This window comes from Lampetra fluviatilis, chromosome 33 (genome assembly GCF_964198595.1).
Source record: "Lampetra fluviatilis chromosome 33, kcLamFluv1.1, whole genome shotgun sequence".
Lineage (NCBI taxonomy): Eukaryota > Metazoa > Chordata > Hyperoartia > Petromyzontiformes > Petromyzontidae > Lampetra > Lampetra fluviatilis.
The window spans coordinates 10,183,582-10,205,359 of NC_136307.1; the positions used below are offsets into that span (position 1 = coordinate 10,183,582).

At 39.0% G+C, this 21,778-nt stretch overlaps 1 protein-coding gene across 5 annotated transcripts in view; it reads left to right on the forward strand.

Moving 5' to 3' along the window:
- The window catches only part of CDIN1 (CDAN1 interacting nuclease 1), a 28,942-nt gene extending 8,508 nt beyond the window's left edge, over positions 1-20,434 (forward strand). For all 5 annotated transcript variants that reach the window (XM_078872087.1, XM_078872088.1, XM_078872089.1 and 2 more), the window contains 6 exons: positions 6,537-6,616; positions 7,115-7,164; positions 8,774-8,841; positions 9,344-9,409; positions 11,053-11,158; positions 17,387-20,434. In XM_078872087.1, the coding sequence (XP_078728213.1) occupies positions 6,537-6,616; positions 7,115-7,164; positions 8,774-8,841; positions 9,344-9,409; positions 11,053-11,158; positions 17,387-17,528 (512 nt within the window). In that variant the 3' untranslated portion in view covers positions 17,529-20,434. The remainder of the gene's footprint in view (positions 1-6,536; positions 6,617-7,114; positions 7,165-8,773; positions 8,842-9,343; positions 9,410-11,052; positions 11,159-17,386) is intronic.
- Positions 20,435-21,778: the final 1,344 nt, after the last annotated feature.

The window sequence follows — 21,778 nt, forward strand, 5'->3', positions numbered from 1 at the left end:
ATGATGAGTAAAGTGCTTTTTCACAACCAAGCCCGGTTTCTAAATCTCATTTTCCATTTCTATTATGTTTTAGTTCGTTTACATAAAATGTGCTTGATCAACTTATATTTTATTTAGTTTACCTGCGGTGCACACAAATTGTCTTGCGACTAATCGGCTTTGACACTTTATGAGGAAATTACATGAGATCAGCATGTTGCTACTTCAATTTAATCATGAAGAAGATTAAAATAGTTGTCTGTTGTGCTCAGTTTCCTGGCTTATAGTGTCATTTGTCATAGTCAACCTTCAAATTATATCATAGAGAAGGTGTGCGTACATGTGTCAAAATAACGTTTATGTGCAATATCCTGTAGAGAGAAAGATGGTCTAGTTTCAGAATCATATATATACAAATAAATACGTAATTCCATATATTTTTTAATGAATAAGTGATGTTATATTTGTTACGAGTATTCATATTAGCAATAGCAAATAATATCAATAGCACCCTGTATTTATGTGCACACGATATTTGCATGTTTTTTACACTTTATATGTAAACTTACTCATGTAGTTGTGATTTAATAATACATTAATCGCCTTGTGATGAAACTATACTGTGCTGTTTTAGTTTTTTAACATGCAATTATTATTTTGTTTCTGCTTCTATAGTGAATAGGTAACAAATGCATCCACCGATTGAAAATAAAATTCAATCCACACAGCTCTGTTGTGAAATCATGAAATTTTCCTCTGGATATTGGAGTTGTGTAATGTGTTTCCATTATGAAACAAAGATGAGATAATTGTATTCCATGGCAATTAGCAAAAGAGAACCGCTCAGCATTATTGGCAGAAGCATCCATCACCTCTCTCCCTAGTTACAATTATTTCATCCTCGCTAGCCTAAATAGATCGATACTGTCTCGCCCGGAAGGGAAATTATCGCCTGGTTTAATAATCCAGGATGTGTGCACCGTGCCGGTCATTTTAATTTTCATTAATGTTGGGATGGGGACTTGGAGCTATAGCTGTTGCTTTGGGATTGTGCCCACTGACAACCTGCTGATGTGTTGCTTGCTATAAAATGCTGACATGCAAACATTGCAAGAGAAGCTGATTGCATTGTGACTTTGCGTTTGCTTTGCTTTGTTTTACTCATTAGAAAACTCAATACTTGGTTTGTGGTTTGTTGAAGCAATTTCTGTTCATTCATGTCCACCGAGAATATACCAAAAAAATCCTAAACAGTAACCTTTAGGTAAACATTGGTTTCTCTGTACCATAGTAATATTTACTGCACCATTTATTTAACATCCACTTTCCCAGAGGGTGTGGATAGCTGCTTTCTGTGTGTAATTGTGAACATTGTAAATTGCAGCTCGCAAATTTGACAACCCTAAAATATACTGGTTTGCATTGCGTGAAGCTTTTTAATGGTATACAACCTTTACAACCTTGACTATTGGTATTGCAAACACTGACTGAGCAAATTACTATACAATATCAATAAACGTGATAGATTATGAAGTAAATCCTTTCGTAAGTGAGTAAAACGTGGTTGGTTGAAAATGATGGAATAATTCTAACACATTTGATCTTGTGGTATTGCCAAAGAACCCAGCGGCTGTCAGAAATAGCAGATGGGAAGGAGATTGAGGTGGCAGTTGCTAAATGTTTCTTTATAAATAATCGAGATTTGAGTCGGCAGCCGCGTTGGCTGGTGAAGGACAAATTAAACCAGAGTCGATTTGGGAATCTAATGAGGGCTGCTGCAGGTAGACAGATAGCGAGACTGTCTGCTGATATTTGAACATCCCATTTATCACGTAGGGTTCCATCAATACTAGACCCATCCACTTTATGTAAATGTCCCCTAATATTCTCTAACCTGCATGCCCTGAGATTCATCATAAAGGCTCCCAATCAACACACACCATTATGTCTGAAAGGTGTGATGGATGAGCAGTTTTGTGGTTCAGCGCCCGTGTGAGAAAGGACCATGCGTATCCTTTAATTAATAAACAAGTTGAAAAATTTCATCGGCGTCACCGGTAATGGAGGTTCTCATTTGTTACTGCTTCCTAAATTACCTACAAGAACTCTTGCAAAAAAATGTAAAAAACCATCCAGCACATATCGTAGAATATGCATGCATAAAAAAGTAATAACTACAGTAATTTATTATTCTGGCATTATGGAATTCTAGATTGTGGCCATTTTTTTTAAAGAAGATTAAGTATTGTAACCTTGTAGTTGAAGAAATTAAAAATGCAATGGTACCTGCATTTCAATTTTGGCCTCGGACTGAAAATACTGGTCGTGGTAGCCAACAATACAGATTTGAGCCTTTTCATTGCAAGAAATTATATATATAACAGAAAAATAAATATTTCTGAATAGATAACAGGAGCAGTGGTTGTGCTTTGTGGATGCTGTTAGTCCCCACTGTGGGCCACCTTTGAGTCTGCGGTCATAAATGCGTGCTCTTTGCTTGTAAAATGACTTTCAGCATTTTTATTATCCATCGCATCAATTGTGATGCTTTGTTAGATACTGAAATTCCATTTTTATTATTTATGTTGGCCTGCACTATGCAATTTTGCTTGAACTCCTTCCTTCCATATGTTCGGCTTAACCTGCAAAAAAAAGTGCAAAATATTTAAAAGAAAGCATTTTCCCCTCAAACAAAACATGATAAATTGTCTAGTAAAAAATGAACAGGGCTGCACTGTGCCGATAAAAGGTGGCGGCGGCGAAAAAGAAAGGAAGACAAATGAGTGGGCGACAGCCCCTCACCGCTTGGAAGCTGGGACGTCAGATTAGCTGAGAGTTTATGAGACCGCGCGCGCGGGCCAGACAATCATACCGTTCAAAGCAAGCATTATCCTCTGCCTCACCTCGTAAATGAGATTTTTAAAGCTAAAAACTGCACGCCGGCTTAACGGCACATTTCATTGGTCAAAGTGACCCAGAACGATTTCTGCTCTTTTTATTGCAAGCCAGCTCTTTTCACCAAACTGCGTAGCTTTCTACTGATGATAAGTTACCTATTTCAACGTGCTTGATTTATTAGTTGTGTACAGCTGTTGCCTAAACTAGGAGTGCAAAAGCTTGCAATGTCAGCTGCAAGGTCAGACTTTTACTCTCTTAAAAAAAAGCCTTAGGCCCTTATCCTCGCCATCATGAGAATGACTATAAAGGGTTTTTTTGGATTGGCATTGCATTGCATTTTTTTTCATGGTGAATCAGCTGTGTTACCGGCTTCCAGTTTTTAGCTGCTCACAAAAATGCCTCATATTGTTGACTTTTTTGCCTTCTGGGATGTTTACCCCACACAGCTATTTTACGAAAGCATTCCAAAATCTATACAACTACCATTAGGGTGAGGGGGTGGGGTGGGGGAAATCAATCAAAACGCCATTAGAGTGAAAAAGTCGGTAATATTACCAGCCCGGCAAGGCTCTTTGATTTTCCTTCAACACGGTGTAAAAAAGTGCAATGTTGACTTTGTTAAGGGAAATGAGCGTTGTAGGCCAGCAATTTGTCTCCCAGCTTCATAAGCTCAGCTGCTTGATATCTTCTCGCGTATTGATTCCCCATTATCATTTGTCACGCGCTGTTCTTGCTCTGGCTGCCCTAAGCACCGCCTTAACACCTTCAGTCATGCAGTTTTTCTTAATTCTTTACCCCTGACTGCACAAAGAATGCCTTTAAGGTAATCTTGGAGTACAAATTAAATCCCAATTTTAACTGATAATTTCTACCTGGGTCCCAGGTGCATACCATTTTTTTTATTTGTAGCTTCAGGTTATGGGAGCGTCTTTTTTAAAAAGCTAGTTGACTGACCCAAATCTTGATTAAATGGTGTTGCTGAGTGCAGGCGACTGGGCAAAAGGGTTAATGTGAGGCCGTCTGGGCGGAATTGCACAATTGTGAGGCTCCACAGATGCCATTGAGGTTATTACGGAGAAAACTGCAAGCCAAACGGCACAATCATAGCCCCATCCCATCCGATAGCTGTACAGTATAATGCAGTGTAATGCTTTTCTTTCTTTAGCATGTTTTTTTTCTTCTCACTTGATTTTGGATAGACTTCAACGACATTGTTAACACTAGCTTTTAGTCTGATGGGTTTACATCATTAGGCAGCATGTGATCTGTCTGCAGATTGTCAAGAGGGAGAGAGGTGTAATTGTTTATGGCACCTTAATTGTTGGATAAATAAAGTGGCCATAAAGCTATATTTTGTTGGTGCCATGGGTGTGCTGTGCTATGAATTCAGGGTGTGTGAATTAATGGGCTTGCTGTTATCCCTGCAGCATAATTAACCTCAGTCGACTAACTTCAGCATCAAATATTTGCATGGTAAATGCGGAATACATTACTCATGTATTTTTTGTGTAAATATACATTTGTTTCATGATCACGTCCAAATTATAATTGCCTGTTTTAGTATAATTTTAAAGGATCTTAAAACGTGGTTTATTTGTTTTAATTATTATTACCGTTTCTAATTATGTTCCTAATTATTTTACGTAATTTTGCGTATTTTTTATTTAGCATCTCGATATTTTTTTATATCTCCTCTTCCTCAAAATGGCCTTCGTGGTTTTAGATTAGTTTTTTCTCTGTTTGCTTTTTAATATTTCCCCCTACTTTCAGTGCATAATCAATTACTCTGCTAGTTATTGCTTTATTCATGGTGGTGACATCTATTTCATGATTTTTATTCTCTTGACATTTGAATCTGTTGCATAGTGTTTGACCTAGATTTTTATATTTTACATCCTGTTTTTGCCTAATATTAGATTTGCCCTCCTTGGCGATGAAGTGCAACTTTTTTTGTGCCAGACCGTGATCGCTTCCTGTGTTGAATTTGTTCACGACAGAAATATCTTTTTCATCTGGCATTTGTCTGTTAGAAGCAAGTCAATCATGTTCTCTGAATTATTTCCTAGATTCTTAAAAAAAAAATTCAACCATTTACTGGCTGCAAACTAATGTTCACCTCTTATTCTTCACTGTAATGCCAAGCTTACAATCATCATCTCACCTTTGCACATTTTGCATACTTTTGCATCAGGCACCCATTTCAATTTTGCTGTGTTTTAACATTATTTAGTAGTTGGTTAATTTCATCAACATCATGACTTGTTGGTGCACATTTTAATAATCTTTAATTTGAAGTGGGTGGAAATACTTAATGCTAGAGCCTTCTAAAATGAGGAAAGACATTGACCTAAACACTAAAATTCAGGACTTCATAGCAAATAATGGGAGCATGAAAGAAGCAGTTTTTATTATCATACGTTTGGTTTAATTATGCTATGTAGATGGAGCGATTCAATCAGCTAATGTGCTGGCGCTAGATGGTGTTTTACTTCCTGAAACCATGAGATATTGTGAGAGCTTTGAGAGTTTTTCATCCAGCCTTGAATTGGACATCCCTGATGATGATGATATTTATGTTGAAGTTTTAGGTTTTACAACATGTTCTGACATGCTTTTTTTCCTTACAGTGGACAATGTCTACGACACTTGCATCAAAACATCGGCTTAATATAGAATAGTTGTAATTGGCCAAAAAGGCATTGGTTATCGCATAGATACAAGTGAATTATGTTTCCTGCCAGATTTTTTCTTTTCCAGTCAAACTCTGTATGGCCACATTTTTGCGAGTCAAAATGGTACCACGTTGTTCTCTCTGTGAATAAAATGCTATTTTGCATAATATAGATTGTTATTTTGCAAAAAAATAATCAGAATCCACTACCATTGTTTAAGCTTATCGAGGTCTGTAAATAACTTACAGGGATGCTGATGACATGACAAATAAAAGTGAAATTACTTGACATCACATAGAACATGCCAATAGCCATTGCGTGCTATCCTTTTTCAGTGAGATATGTGGATCAATATGGAATTGATAGCCCAAATTGCCAATAAAACGTCACTGGATATACATTTTATCAATAACACAGTATTTTTTATACTGCTTGAATGAGGCAGTGTACACGTTTTGAGCGATGTTTACGTGTGAATATCCTGGCTGTACAGACTAGGGACAGGGTTATTGAAAAACAATAATACTGTATAGGTCAGAGTTTATGCACAAATGTTTATTCTCATGTGCAAAATGTCCTAAGATTTCAGAGACATTTATGCATCTGCATGACCAGAATAACTAATTGCAGCATGTATAAAATATAACGTTGTTTTGTGTTTTACGAATCTTAATGTTCCACTCGTGACATTATGGCGATTTTGCATTTGGCGATATGATTATATTGACTAATAGGCACCGCTCAAATATTTGCAATGCATTTACATACATATAAACATTTATGTGTGCATTTACATATATATATAGTTTGAATTGTCCCATTTGGGTTTGAACATTTTGCTACTGCTTTTGAGGGTGCAGAGTTGCAGGCTGCGCCATCAGAGGGAGTCAAAGTCAAATGCATCAACCGTTTAGACTGTTTTATTGTCAAAAATGTCCAGAATCGTAGAAATAACCATTTATTATTTTAATGGTTTCCTTTCTTCAGCCAGCAAGCCAACCCTGAATGCAATGCTGAAAGATCCATCACAGATCACGGACCCTGTGTTGTCTGCTCAAGTGTACCAGGTCAGAACACCAGCTGTCCCAGGCATCTTTTACTCACATTTTGAGTGGTCAATCCCAGATTAGCATTCTATTCAATGTCCCACCGTTTGACTGTTTACATGTTTACATTAGTTGGGCATTAACCAGATTAAGGTATTTGGTTTGCAGCTTCTGGTTTTCCCTTAAACATTAATGAATTGCATGTTTTTTTGTCGAGTAATCATGGAGCTAGGGTCAGGGTGTAGAGTAAACCTGAAAGCTATCTGCCTTCCCATGGGGGGCTCATTACACACTTCAAGCAATCTGCCGTGGCACATCAATGGATGGCGGGACCATTTCTTATCAGGGGGCAAAGTAGCTACTGCATTGATTGCTGCACAAAGGCATTTCTAACCCGTGGCGTCAACAGGGGAAGCGAGCAACAGAATAGAGGGCTGGTCACAAACACATTTTATACAAAAATAAACTAATTCATGTTTAGATGCTTATCAATGTTTTTTGTTGTTTTCATTTCTGCAGTGTACATTGAATGATTGCTGTTATGGACCACTGGTGGACAGCATTAAGCAGTATCCTCGCTTCTGTCACATTTAACCACAAATCACATGTTTTTTTTTATTTTCAACTTCTATTTTTTTTCTGCATTTTCTCTGTTTTTTGCAGGCTTTGTGTTCATGTAGTGGCATTGCACTGTGTGGATTGCTTGAGGGCAATAAGATCCTCTTTATCTTTTCTGTTATCCCATCTCTTTTTGTCAAAACTATTTCTTCAATATGACCAAAGGAAATACTGTTTTTCGGACGACTTTTAGCATTTTTCCATTGCCGTGTACATTTTTTTGTGTTCCCTCATCCACAGTTCTATACATGTTCTTGCACGTCAACTCAACCTCAGTAGGTCATCATCACAATTCTCCTCTACAAGTTGCTTTCAATTTGTTGTGAGCTGGAGGGAATATTAGAGTTTGTATATATTTTGTTAACCCTCTTAGGGCCCAATACACATGATGTATGCAATGGAAGGAAATACCATTCGTTGTTCTCTTAGTAATCTTCGTTATAATATTCCTCTTTTACAGCAAACACCAAAAAACGTTGAAAATGTGAAAACCAAAATTACTGGTGAAATTACAAATTTGACTGCAGAATTTGGCATTTAGTTTTGAGGTTAAAATGTCAACACCATAAATCTTGACAAAATAGTGTCATTAAGTGTACTGTCACTTTAAGGCCACTTACGTGCTAGGTTGCCTTCATGCCTTTGCCAGCTGTGCCCCATACCCCTCCCACCTCCAACCACCCCCCATCACACTTTTGGCTATGTCCATTCGTGTGTCACGCCCTGCCCTGCCCGTTTGCCCGCTAGGGGCCCGGAGGGGAAATGTTTACAGCCGTTGGTGGGCGCAAGTTAATTATGCTGGGAGCGGGAGGCAGCTCAGGTTGCACGGTAATGACGGTGCCCATGCTGAGGTCACTAATTATGAGATCAGTTTCACGGTAATCTGTGGGATTGAAAGGGCAGCTTTCAAGGGAGACGGCCAAAAGTTCAAACATTCAAAAATGCCTCCCGGCAATCAAGCAAGTTCTTCACGTGTATTCCATTAACTAAAATAACTTGTACGGCAAAGAAAATACCCCTTTTTTGTTTTATTATCCTGTGTACGTTGAAAAAAATTGAAAGTGTTTTCTGAAGTCCACAGAAACTGGACCATGTACTGTACATGTGTCTTTAGTTTTTTCTTCTTCCTTAATCAAATGCAGCTAACATACGAGACATATGGTTTTGATTTTTTCATAGTCATTCCAAATAGTCTTTATCAGCAAGTATACATTCATACCATTTTTTATATAATTATCTCTACCCAGACTTGTGCTGTATTTAATTCACTCAAATATTCTCAAGAGAACAGTCATATTAAATTATTTTGCCGATGAAGTTATGCTACAATTGCAAAATGAACAAAATGAAACACCAAATAGATGTTAGTATTTTTCAGGTATAACCTTTCTTAGCTTCAAAATGTTTAACGGTAACAATAATTGCATGTTATATTTAAAAATATTCTGCTCCATGTATCGGCTGCTTTTTCAATGATGTTGTTTTACCCTGTGGTGCTTTGATTTGCTATCGTGTATGACCACAAAGGTGAAGTGGTAACCCTTTATGAGATACACGCAGCTCGGTTGGCTATGAGCACGAGATCCTGCTCCGAGAAAAACTCGAGGAGCGTAGACTTGCATTTCAGGGTAAGCAAAAGCCACTTAACACTGACTATTATATGGCACTTTGCTGGTTATTTGGCTATTTGGTTTGTTTTATTTTTAAGCTTTGATTTAAATATGAAATTATATGTATTTTTATCCTATTTGAGTTACTTTATTGTACTTTGTCAAAAAAAGTCCTATTTTGAGCTCTGAGGTCTGACAGCATTAATTTTGTCTCGCGGTAACATGCCTCTGAAAATTAAGACTATTAAAAATGCCTTGAAAACTTTCCAAACATTCAACACATAGTGGAACAGTCTTCTCCCGTTGCTTGAGTGTACTTGTGTTCATACCATGTGGTTTCGGTTTTAAGGGGCTGGATATTCTGACAGCCGATACTTTAGCAGCAATGTTGTGCAGGCTAATGGTGAGAAATCTACGCCGGTCCTTTGCGGGCTCGGGTTATTAGGTGTGGTTGACGTCGGTAAGATGGTTTGCCATTAAGCAGGGTCTCCTGTTTACCCCCACTGCTAATGTTGCGCAGATGAGGACGATTTGCGTACCAAAGGTTATGACAAAACTCCAGACATCATTTTGGAGGTTCCAATCTGTGAGTTTTAATTCATTGTTATTCCATTATTCTGCCTTTTTCTTGCATAAATGTATTTTTCAATAATGAAGTAATCGAATGCAACAAATTGTTTTGTGATTTCAGCTATAGTCGGCACACATTTGGAAGCAGTAAAAGAATAATATTTTGTTGTGTATCAAGCACATTCATGAGAGGAAATGGCCATTCTGTGCTTTTGGGGATGGCCATAAACCAGAGCATATGTTAGAGATTAGCTGGCATTGTCCATCAAATGAATGGGCACGTTTGATTATCCATGTGAAAATGTAAAATTGCTCCTATATGCCCTTCAATCCAAAGCGAAGGTGGAGAGAGGCACTGAATTCTGGATCGTTTCCAGCTCTGCCATGTGTGTACATTTAACTTCTCATAACCCCTGAACTTTATTGTCAGACGCGAGTGCACTGATTGTTTGGAAAGGCCAGGGAAAACAATATGCATGACAAATGAAAATATCAGCTCTCTGTGGTTAAGACTTTTCACGATCATTGCCACATTCATTGCAATTTGAATATTTACATTAATTTTTAAGTATTGCTTCAAATTGCTGCTGTAAAATAACACGAAGCATTCAATAAACTCTGTAAGCAGGAAGAGCAGGTGCTTATATTTCATAGTGTAAGTTGGCAAACGAGTAGCATGCTTTTGTAATCATCACTTGCAATTATATTGCTTAATTTCTGTACTTAATATATACAATATAATTACTCCCACTTGCTGCAAATGTGTTGAGACATCACATGTCGGTGTAAACACTGTAACTGCCATTCCCATAGCCTACCACTAAATAGTGTTCAGTCAACACCTCCGTATTATTTTGTGGGTGAAATTAGACTACCCGCAAAAAGCTTTCATTGTTTTAATATGAATGCAACTATGAATAATGTATAACTCTCACTAAGCGTTATATATATTCTTACAATAGCAAAATAGCTGGCAGTTGCATACATACAGACACCAGCTTTTAAATACATGTGTGTACTTTATTAGTATTTGCTCACCAAAACAGCACCAGTGTGCCACGTGTGTTATACATTTTAACACACGAAATTCGGCAACATGCACAATAAGATAATGAACACTCGATATCATGTCTGCTCGTAGATGGCTACATTTACAAAAAAACATACATGCAATAATTGATATGGCACCACACATCTCCTGATGCTGACACACGTGACACACACGTGACAAACAAGTGCAGATCAGTTTTGGACCTCCACAAAAATCTACGTGCATGCTGGCAATCTGGCAATCATATAACCCTTCAGTTGGGACTTTCGATATAATGTTTGGCACATAGCGTTGACGTCGTTTCTTAATTGCGTGCTTTCGTGTGCCAATTTTATGGCTGAAATACTGTACCCACAATGAGCTATAATCATATTATTAGTATTTTAAGTGGTGCTCTTTAAGTTATTGTTAAATTGCACTTCGTTGCATTATTACCCAATAGTGTGCACAATTGAAAAAAAAAACAGTGGCCCTACTCAAAATATGACCTGCATTTGTCATATTCAATTTTCAGCACATGGTCTCATTGTTCAGACGGTCCAGTATTATGCGATATGTCCACATGCAATTGCTAGCACCTGTTGTGTGTTTTATGTTGAAACATGTAGCTGTTGATGGGCAAGTGATCCACTGGATTGAGAGCCAGGCCTCCTTTGGAGATGAGACGAGCCACCAGACCTATCTCCAGGACCAATTTTGGAGCTACTGGAACAGGTGAGCCCATGCCCGTTGGTCGTTCTTATATCCTAATAATCCGTAGATACACTTGCATTTGTAGAGAAGTCTGCAGTTTAGGCCAAACACAGGTGCACAGGAATGGAAAATATTTTCCTCCCAGAGGTAGGTGTAGCTCCTTTACAGATGTAAGGAATACAATTGGAAGTTAAACGCTCATTGTGCAAATGCAATTTTCCACAAAACACTTCAAGTGCAATTGAAATTACAATTGTTATTTGACTCACTTGCAGATAAATGTAAGAGTAAAAATAGAATTGAAACGTATTCATGCATGCAGAGAGGTGCACATTACTTACGAAAATCTATTGACTTTATTAGTGTACAGTGGCTGTTGATAAATTAAGGTTTGAGAACCGTGAGTGTTGTGTTTCAGCAGCACTGTATCGCAGTGGCAACGCAGGAAATTGCTGAGCAGTGTAGAGCAAATTCCTGACCAATGAGGCTATTCCTGTTGGTTCTTTTGTGAGTGGCCCATGGCATAGCTGCCATTAAGGTTTGGCTTGAGAGCAAGAAAGTCTAAAGTTCACATATTTAAGGTTTCAGAATCACATTTTGGGATGGATGGACAGAGGCCAACAACTGGGGTCCTGGTTCCAGCTGTGGTCTGCTTGCTTTCCCATAAAATGCATTTCCAATTGTTGCTGGCAGGATTACTGAGTGGCATGTAGTTAAAAATGGACATACCATATGTCAGTCCTGAGCTACAGATTTGTGACCCTGAATAATCCCTGTTCCCAAAAGAAAATGGAGAAAAAAAGTGGCATTCATTTTGCCTTGGACGTTAAGGAAGGTTTGATGTATATTACCCGCATATTGTAAATTTTTACTTTTATGTGGCTGGTTATTCATTTACAATTGATTAATTGGTTGATTTGTTTTTTTGTTGGCTTATATTGTTTATAAAATTGCCTCATAAGACATTTTCATCCCAAGGTAGTGTTCTTTTTGCAGTTAAAATGGACCATCACTCTTCCACCAATGTGTATAAGGTTTAAAAATAACAGCCAGATTTCATGCATAATTAGTGTTACACCTGCTAAAGTAACCTTAACGGACTTTGAAAAAATACAATTATAAAAGCATACTACACAATTGATGCTTCTGTAATAGCCTCATAAGGGTTGAATACTTTATAGGGAAGTGTTTAATTCAAAATATTAAAAGGTTATCGTGCACACATTGTTTCAGATGCTATTGTCTCTTATTTAATGCTGGTGTTTAGTCACTTATTATTTGAAAACCAGCAATGACTGCTAACGTTGCAAAAATATTTGTATTGTATTTAAAAAATTCCAACTTTGCATTGGTCCTCATATTGCTCTAATACAGTACTATAATGACTGTGAGCTAAGCTGTACTCTCCCAAAACATGAAAGAAATTGCCCGCGAATACTTCCTTTCATGGCTTCCTAAAAAACACAATATTAGTTCTTCTCAGCAGGGAAACTGTAAACTTTCCATAGCCAGGCTATCCAGTGCAGCTCATTCCACTTTCTAATGTATACCCCCCCTATGATAGATTTTCATCCCATTGAGTCAGGGCACATATAAGTAACGGTAGTGCATAAACATTTCTTTCATGTGTTGATGAATTTGCACCGTGTCAAAACAGGGCCCCTTTCAGGGTGGCCAAATAAATTTACGTCCGTGCTTAATCTCGTAAGCAGCTATTGTTCATTCTGTCCCACACCCAGCACGGCTTATCTTTCAAACGTGTTTGGTAAGTGCTGGACATGTGCCACGACCAAGTCACTGTACCTGAACCCTGTCTTACTGTGTGGCTTCGTGGCCTTAATGGAGTTTACCAGCATTTGATTTCATCTCATCTCTAAAGAATTGTTCTTATTCCCAGAGCTCGGGCACTGTCTCAATACAGTGATATCATTACATAGCAGCAGGATTTCATTTTCTGTTGCCAATTCCATGCCATGCTAAACTCATCATTGTTACATATATAAATAATGCGAAGCGCAATGTGTTATTACTTCACTTTTTATATTTTTTATCAGAATTTTAAGTAGTTTTTTGTGTTGCCCAATGGAACTGCATTTTTTAGTACGTTTGCAGTAGCTGTGTATGTAAGATGTCTGTATTACATAGAATACAGTTGTGTTATCTGCAGTTCTAAATTTAAGGTGTCCAAGAATATAAAGGTATTTGCAAGATAAATGAAGGGGTGTGTGACTTGTGACGAGGAATGGGAAGGTACTCTTACAGATTCCATTTTCCTTTATTAAATATCACATTTCCGTAATTGGCAGATTGGTAAATTAAGCAATTTACTTTGATTATGTACATTTAAGGTTGTCACAACCATACAATATGTCGGAAGACCTGAATTAACTTAGAGAAATTGCAAAGGCGAGCTGAACTGCAGCACGTGCAACCGTGGCGCCATCCCTTGCTGCTCGCCTACACCATGGTTGCTTAGTTCGCTCGCATGCATTTAACCTGCCCTGCAATTCAACTTTGACCTCCAACCCATGGAAGCATCTATCATGCTGTGCCTCAGACCAAAGGACAGTGTCTTGGCCGGGGAATCTGGTAAGACCGTGCAGGAATTCAAACACCCACAAGGCCACATCTGAATTTGTTTAATAAACATTTAGCCTTGAATGGAATGCCTGTCACAAGGCGGGACATTTCTCTAAAGTAAATTACACTGCCTTGATTTATGATGTGGTGTACGGATTTATGCCTGTAAAATAAACTCCTTTTATGAACATGGGCTTTTTCTCAGGCTTTGTCGAGAGTGGCAGTTTTGGTTTCATCCACTAATGTATTTTTTTCCAAAGTTGTGTGTATTTTACAGCGTGGGGTGTATCGCCTTTAGATTTATGTGCAACGATTAAACCAACAACGGACAGCCTGGTATTTTGCAAAATAATGTTGATATATAATTTCTTAAACATTTTCGCGAGGCTTATTAATGTCACAAGCCACGGCCCACCAATGTATTTGAGTGAAATTGTGGTCGGTGCTCTAAAACCCACATACTTTGGAAAATCAATATTGCGTGTATCTGCATTAAATAGAAGAGCTTGGGTTCAGCTTGGCTGAAACAGTATCCTTATTCCCCAGGTTGAACCTGCAGATAATTCGGAAAATAACTTTTACACGTGTTGATAGGGATTTGTCACTTTAATGAAACCACAGATGGTGGCATTATGTGAAAGCCATGGCTTAGTGTGCACAGGCTAGTGGCACAAAGCCTGTGGATCAGGGGCACACTTGAGAAATTAAGGGCAAAGAAGTTCCCCCCCCCCCCCGTCTGATTTATAATTAGATCCTGTAGAAAAGTTCAGGTAGTTGCATGACAAGCCAAGAATGATGGGGTCATTCCGAAGTCAAGTTCAAAAAGGATTATGAAATTTAATCTATAAAAAGGGCAATTTGGTGCATCATATGAGAAAGGGTATTTTAATTAGTATAATAGCTTTTGCGTATGTTTTTATTGTGTCCAGACAATGTCGTTCTACATGATGTTTATATTTAGCTCTAAGTTTTACCTTTTTGTACTCCGATGTTACATTGCAATTTTATTTTTTCATCTTATATTTCACAAATATTTTTTTGTCACATTCATTTTCTTCATCTCAGTGTGAAACATTTTTTATATATTTTTGTATACATTTAAAATTGCAGTGTTGTGTTAATCCATATGCAGAAAGTCATATTTTGTTGCAAATTTCACATACGTCATTGGCCGTTCAACTGTTGTGAACAGTGATTGTTGATACTACATTCTTATTCCATTTACACATTGCGTTGTATGCAACTGATGGCAATCCATTTTGTGCTTCAATGCGGTGGAAGTGCAATCCATCACATAATCATTTGGATGTCAGTGTTCATGTTGGTGACTAAATGTAGACCATGTTAGGGATCGTAGGTGGAGGGATAGGTTTAGAAACACGGTATATATACAGCATATATTTGGAATGCTAACCAAAAGGTGCAGATTGGGTGTGGACCTGTGTATAGCACTTCTGGTTATATAGTTTAAATTTAATGCAAATAAAATTGTGGAAATAATGTATTGGTAATTCTAGTATAAAACAGTTTCTATACATACACCATGTAATACAATTAACAGTTTCAAATAGGACACCTTGGTATATTTGCGGTGGGAAATAACTATTCAATTGACAATTGAGCCAATTATCACCCTCAGAAACTATTTCAATGTATACAAAACATACATGTGTTAAATGGAATGTACTAGCTTAAAAGGAAAGCGTTGGCAGTTGAATGCAGCTGCGCAGCTAATGGCTTTTTTTATCAAAGGGAGATAAGTTGGCTATCACTTTGCTTTCAAAACCGGTGGAGAGGGACTTTTGGTCATCATTGGCATTTCCCAGCAAATCCTCAGTAATACGGAGCAGCTGTTTGGCTTGTCGGTTAAAGAGCAGCAACCCCTGGTCAGGGCCCAGTGGAATTAATCCAAGCCACGTTTCCTGTGTGCACATCACGATTATGCCCCGTTTAACTCCAGCGACATGTGGTCATCCACTGGGGCAGCCCTGCATTACAAGGCCCTGGCCATGGCGGCTCAGGTTTCCCATTAAGCCGCTTTAATCCAGGCCTAAGCCTTCAACACAAATGCCACATGGTGGTTTGCGCTGCCGCGTTTTATCACTCCTTGGCTCACCGCTAAAAAGTATGGGGACGATGCAAGTGTTGGAGCACTTGATAGCAACCGTTGACTCCTCGGGCCATAGCTTGCTCCTTCTCTTGATTGGGTATTGTCATTTGGCACGGTGCTAGGATTTTGCAAATGGGTGCCAAGTGTTATCCTTATTTGCGGCTCTTTAAGAACATGCTCCAGGCATGTTTGTGCAGAAGGCGTGGAAGTTGTAAATGAATGGGTGCTGGATGTTGACACGTCATTTGCAGTGTTTAAACACTTCAAACTCTACCTAATACCTCGACATACTGAGTGCCGCAGTTTATCCTGCTGTGCTAGGTGGATTTGAACACTGAAATAAATGTACAATATTTTAAGGAGGTCCATAAGTATACATTTAAAATGTATTTTTAAAGAGGAAAAAGTAGGATTGGCAACTCCAGGTAATGTCTTTCAAACTGCCAACTGCTTAAAAGATGAACCAATAATTCATATACTGCACACTGTTGGGAATGTTTGCCTTCAGGGTCACTGCCATAACAGTATGTGGCTGGATAGTATGTGTGTCCTGACTGTGCATGTGTGTTGTCACCTCCTGAGAATCAGGCCCTGCCAGGAGCCCCTTGATGCATAGCTTTGACTTCTTTATGAACTCAGCCCTCTTGACAACCGTTTCCTGGCTACCACCTCATGCCAGAGGGACCACTTCCTGAGCACTGAGGGGGGTGGGGGTGAAACTTGCAATCATTGCTGCCTGCTTCGGAAGCTTTGGGTGCTGTACCACTTTTATGAGTAAGGTGCACATGTGAAATATCAAGTGTTGCAACTTCTGGTGGTAAGGCAGCTGTGTAAACTTCATATAGGTCCTCTGATGAATTATTGCAATCGGTGGGTAGGAGTGGTTCTTTCCAAGCATACCCCCGCTTAGACTGATCCAAGATACAACTGCTCCCTGGAAGTCTTTGGCCTGTCAGTCCTGAAGAAATGTGGGCATAAAATATCCTTTATCCTTTTATACGGTATCATTCTTGTATGCCTGTTATATACTATATAATATTTTTTTCAAATAAAGAATAGATTGTAAAAGCCTAATAAAACCTCTGAAATTTCACAGCAGGGTGGTGAGAGTGGTGGTGTAGGTAGTATTGAGCCTGCACACATAAAACAATAGCATGCAATGTGGGTGAGCAGCTTAAAGGTACCTGCTGTCCATCAGCAGGAGGTGCATCCCACACTCTTGTCATGACTGGCTTTTCACCATCTCCTCAGGGACACTTGCAGGCCTGAACTTTCACCTTACACCACTGTTTGGTTGTTTTGGAATTTATTGTTTTTCAAAAATGCATAGGTCCAGACATTCCTCTGTGTCTGTGACCTGTCTTCAGGATCCAGACCCACTCAGTCATCCTTTGTGTTCCATTTACAATGGGATACAGTGTAGCTGCTTCCAGAACAAAATAGCTAAACTAAACAAAAACTACATCAGCGGACCCAGAGCCCCATTCTTTCACTGTAATTACGCGTGTTGCTTTGTTGATGTGCGTACGCGTTCGTGTGTGCGCCCCTTTCCCCCCCAGGTTTGGCCCGGGGCTCGTGATCTACTGGTACGGCTTCATTGCAGAGCTCGACTGCCATCGTGACAGAGGCATCTTGCTGAAGGACCGTTTCCCCGATGACATTGTTACGCTCGAGCCTGCAGCCGTATCAAGTTCACAGTAGAGCGCTGCCCTCCGTTGTGCTTCAGGGCAGTTACCTCTCGCCGTTCTTCACCTTCAACCACCTTTTTTCTCCCTTTCAAATGATGAATGAATGCCCAGCTTGCCCAATCATTGTCCTCAACTATGCTTTAGCCGTCTCCTGACTAAAACATTGGTTGTGAAATGTATTAGCCAATGTGTCCTGGGGAAGTCTGTTTTCTGAGCAATTATTTATACATGGCAGTGCAGTAATACATCTTACATGTTCCATTTTGTGGTGCAACAAACTTGCAATGCATTCTTCAAAATGCATCATTGAAGCTGTTCTTTCCAATAATTGTTCTCTTTTATGTTTTTTTGTAAAGCAAAACAAATATAAAATTTTATAGCATATATTTTAAAAGAAAATCAACCAATTTCTGCTTTTAGGTCACTAAAGCATTTTAATCTCGTAAAAAAAAATTGGAGGAAAAAATATACAAATGGATTTAAATGATGCGTTGAAAAATAACTCTCAACATCATCAAACTGGAGTAGCTCTTGGCTCAGGGGTTTGGCTGATGGTGCTTTGAGGAAAAGACACATCTGCATTTGTACAGGAAATAGAACTCTCTTGTTCAGGGTGGTGGGGAACTTGCGAGGGGAGAGGGGTAGGTGATGACAGAATGTAAATGGAGAATAAATATCAGCAGTGCCGAGGCCTCCAAACCTGCTTCTGCTCAGCAGAAACACTCTAAGGAGTTTGTTAGATTGAAAGCTGCAAATGGGAGCTTCCTTAGAGTTTTCCCGTTTCGTCAGATGGGCAAAAGCTGTAAGAAAGGAAAATAAATTTACTGCGTAATAACAATAGGCAGTTATGGACATTGTGTAAATGGAAGAAAAAAACAACTTCTGTAAACTTAATAACCGTCTGATGTGCAACTGTATGTCTTTTTAGAGAACCATTGAGCAGTTTGGCCGATAGCGAATTGGCGGCAAAAGTGGAGATGGAGAATGTGTGGGAGAATCGGTCATTTGGGCCAGGGCTAATTTCTGAACAGCTGGATAAAACACGTCTGTCTCACCTAATCAGGCTCCGAGAGAGGAGGGGAGCTGCTGAAGGCGGCTTGGCACGCTGTGTGCCCCAGCCCAAGCCAAAGACGCCAGATCAAAGGCAGAAGGCACATATACAGTAACTGTGAGCCGTGAGCATTGGTGAAATACAATACCCTGGACGTAAGGAATTTCAGGTGAAGATTATAATCTTCTTTGCTTCCCTTTGGCTTCCAAGCTCAGGTCTTGCAGTAAGCCGCGCGCGCAGGTGGACGATTCTGATAAGTAAGAACGTCTTTCAGTGCGTGCACACAGTGGCCATTGTGCGGCACAAGGAGGGCCTACCGACTGGTTAATGTATCCCTTTGACGTTTATCATTCGTGTGTGGGGGATTTGTTTTCAAATTAGAAAGTGCAATTACAACAGTTCAACAAAGTTAATAAGTGATGCTCAATTTACCAGAGAGTACGTCCCGTGCATTGCAAGTTGGCAAACCAATAACAGCTAATGTTGACGTTTTATTCCTCTCTAGCGTTAATGTACGAGATATAATTTATAAAAAAAAAACATGGGTTAACATTTATTCTGTGATTTTTTTTTTATATATTTGTTTGAAAATGTGAACATTTAATTCCAGTGGAGAAAACACGGCCGACGAGTCGTTACCGATATCTTCCAGCAGAGGGTAGCGCTGAGCCTCCGTCTCTCTCCACTCATCTCAACTCGGCTGATCACTTTATAACCAAACGTGTATAATGTTCCAAACGCAAGTTGAGCTGCGTACTCAATGAGCGGAGAGCGGAGCGCTGCGACGTACCCGACCAAATATGTAACGCCGTTGGTGCGAGGCCAGTGTTTGCGAATCGTGTGGGCTGAAATGGCGTATATGTCTTGTCGAGTCGGCCTTCGCTCGAAACTGTGCGCTAATTTCACGTCACGGGGCGAAGTTACGGGAAATAAAACGACGCCAGCGAAATACAATCTTTTATGATGGCACCGGGTCCAATTTCAAGGTCGAATTTAATATTTACGAGGTGTTCGTTTGCGCACTGTAATCCCCGGAGCCGTGCTGGAATATTGTACGGGGCCTCATTTGAAATTATTTGACATATCCCCGAGCTATTGTCTTTGTTGAACTGCCTTGCAATATTAATGTGAGCTTTAACACCCAAGATTACCATGAAGGAATTAAATTAATGAGCAGGGCTTTTATAGTTAGCGTCACTAACCTGCGGGTCTTAATTAAAGCTGATGAAAAGAAGAGGCAATAACTAAATCGAGGGGCCGAGGGGCTTAGGTTATATCGGTAACGTTTGCTTTCGATAAATGTTGGAATAGCCCCCCCCCTCCCGCCGCAGCAGCACGTGTTTAGATAACCCTGCTCTACGCATACCGTTGCCGAATTAGCGTTTGCTTTAAGCGCCTCGGGAAGAACATGTCCAATCGGATTTGTTTCCTTAATCTCCACATTAAAAGGCTGTTTTTGGTTCCTGGGCAGGAGACAGGGTCTGTCGAAGTTAAAACTGGTCAGTCCAGAAAGTGTTCAGGCCATGTGTGTGTGTGTACTTGCAGTTGAGTTTAGATACCGCGTGCTGAGAAGCACCACCACGGAGTAAAGTTAGTTGTTCAAATAAGGATTTCAGATCTGTTGTGAACATTGCTCCGGAAATGTTGCTTCGGCAATGGTTTTAAATGTAATGGAGGTGTCTCTCTTAGCCGCGTTGCTTTAATAAATTGAACGTACAGATGTGTTATGGTAAGTTACATGTTAAAATAAAGCGCAATGTTTGTATAATTACACAGCCGTCGTGTTTATACATACGTGTATACATTACATGTGTTGTACATTTGTATCATAATTTTAAGTGAGTAAAGGAATGTTTAACACGTAGGCTTTCGCGACCAATATTGTTCATAATCAACGATTTTTGGGTTTAGATCGCGTTATTTATAGGAATCAAGCAATTGTTAAAATGAACGTGAATGTTTTGTATTTCGAAAAAATAAGCGTCTGACTTTTTCATTTGTGTTTATTAGTATTTACGAAAATAGAAATATATACTAAAATGGTATTGTGTTGTGGAAAACTAATACAACAAAGCAATATCGTAAATATAGACACATTTGTCGAGAGAATTACATTTAATTTAGATTGAAACTTTATCATTCCCTTAATGTTCTAAGTTCATACTTTTTTTTATTGTTTACTCTTACAAAAACGTCTAAAACGCAACATATTTCTGCTCAGATCGTAGTTTTAAATGAAAAGTTTAAATAAAGACTTCTTCTCAAAGTAATGCATTTTCAATTAAATGTTGACATAATTGCATTTTATATTTTAAGTAAAATGAGACGTACAAAATTACCAAAGTAAGGTATATAATTGTTCGCTAATTCGGTTACTTAAGCATATTCTCATTTTTGTATATTAAATGAAAGTATGCATCTAATAATCAGTCAATGGGGAATGCTTAACTATACTATTTGCATCAAATTGATTTCATGTAGAAAAAAGTCATACATACATTGCCAGGGAATGTGGAGGCCTTTATTGGCCAGTAGTGTTTGACGCATGTTTCTAAATCACTTCGGTTTACTAGCATGCTTTTAGTAAAATTTGTTCAAAAACACCGACTCATGATCCAAATAGTAATACAAAACAATGCATGTGCACAGATTTTAAAATTAACATTTGCGAAAAATTGTTGTGACTTTCTGACCTGCCCCTACTTGAACATCTGTGGGGGAAAAAGCTTTATAGCTCAACGGATTCCTCCAGTTTCGATTTAAAGCTTTCGTGACTGCAGGGATTCATCTTCTTGGTTCTTTCGGTACAGTCACGTAGAATGGAAATAATAAAAATAAAACAATACAAAACGTCGTGAGAATTAGAATGGAAATAATAAAAATGTAACAATAAAAAACGTGAGAATTATTTTATTGTTTTATTTTTATTGTTTTATTATTTCCATTCTACGTGACTTTACCGAAAGAACCAAAAAGAGGATTCCTCCAGTATAAGTAAAAATTCTTGAGTGTGCCTGGGAGCAGTTCCCGTCACCCTGGCTTCCCTCGCCCGGCCTTGCCCGGCGGAGATGCAGAAAGCAAGGTCGGGGGCACGGCCACCCCCGCGGTGACAGACGACCTGGACCGCGGGCTTTTTCACGTCAGCCAATCTTCCTCACTCGCTTGTAAATCTGATAAGTGGGCAGTGCGCATCGGCGTGCGATGATTGACGT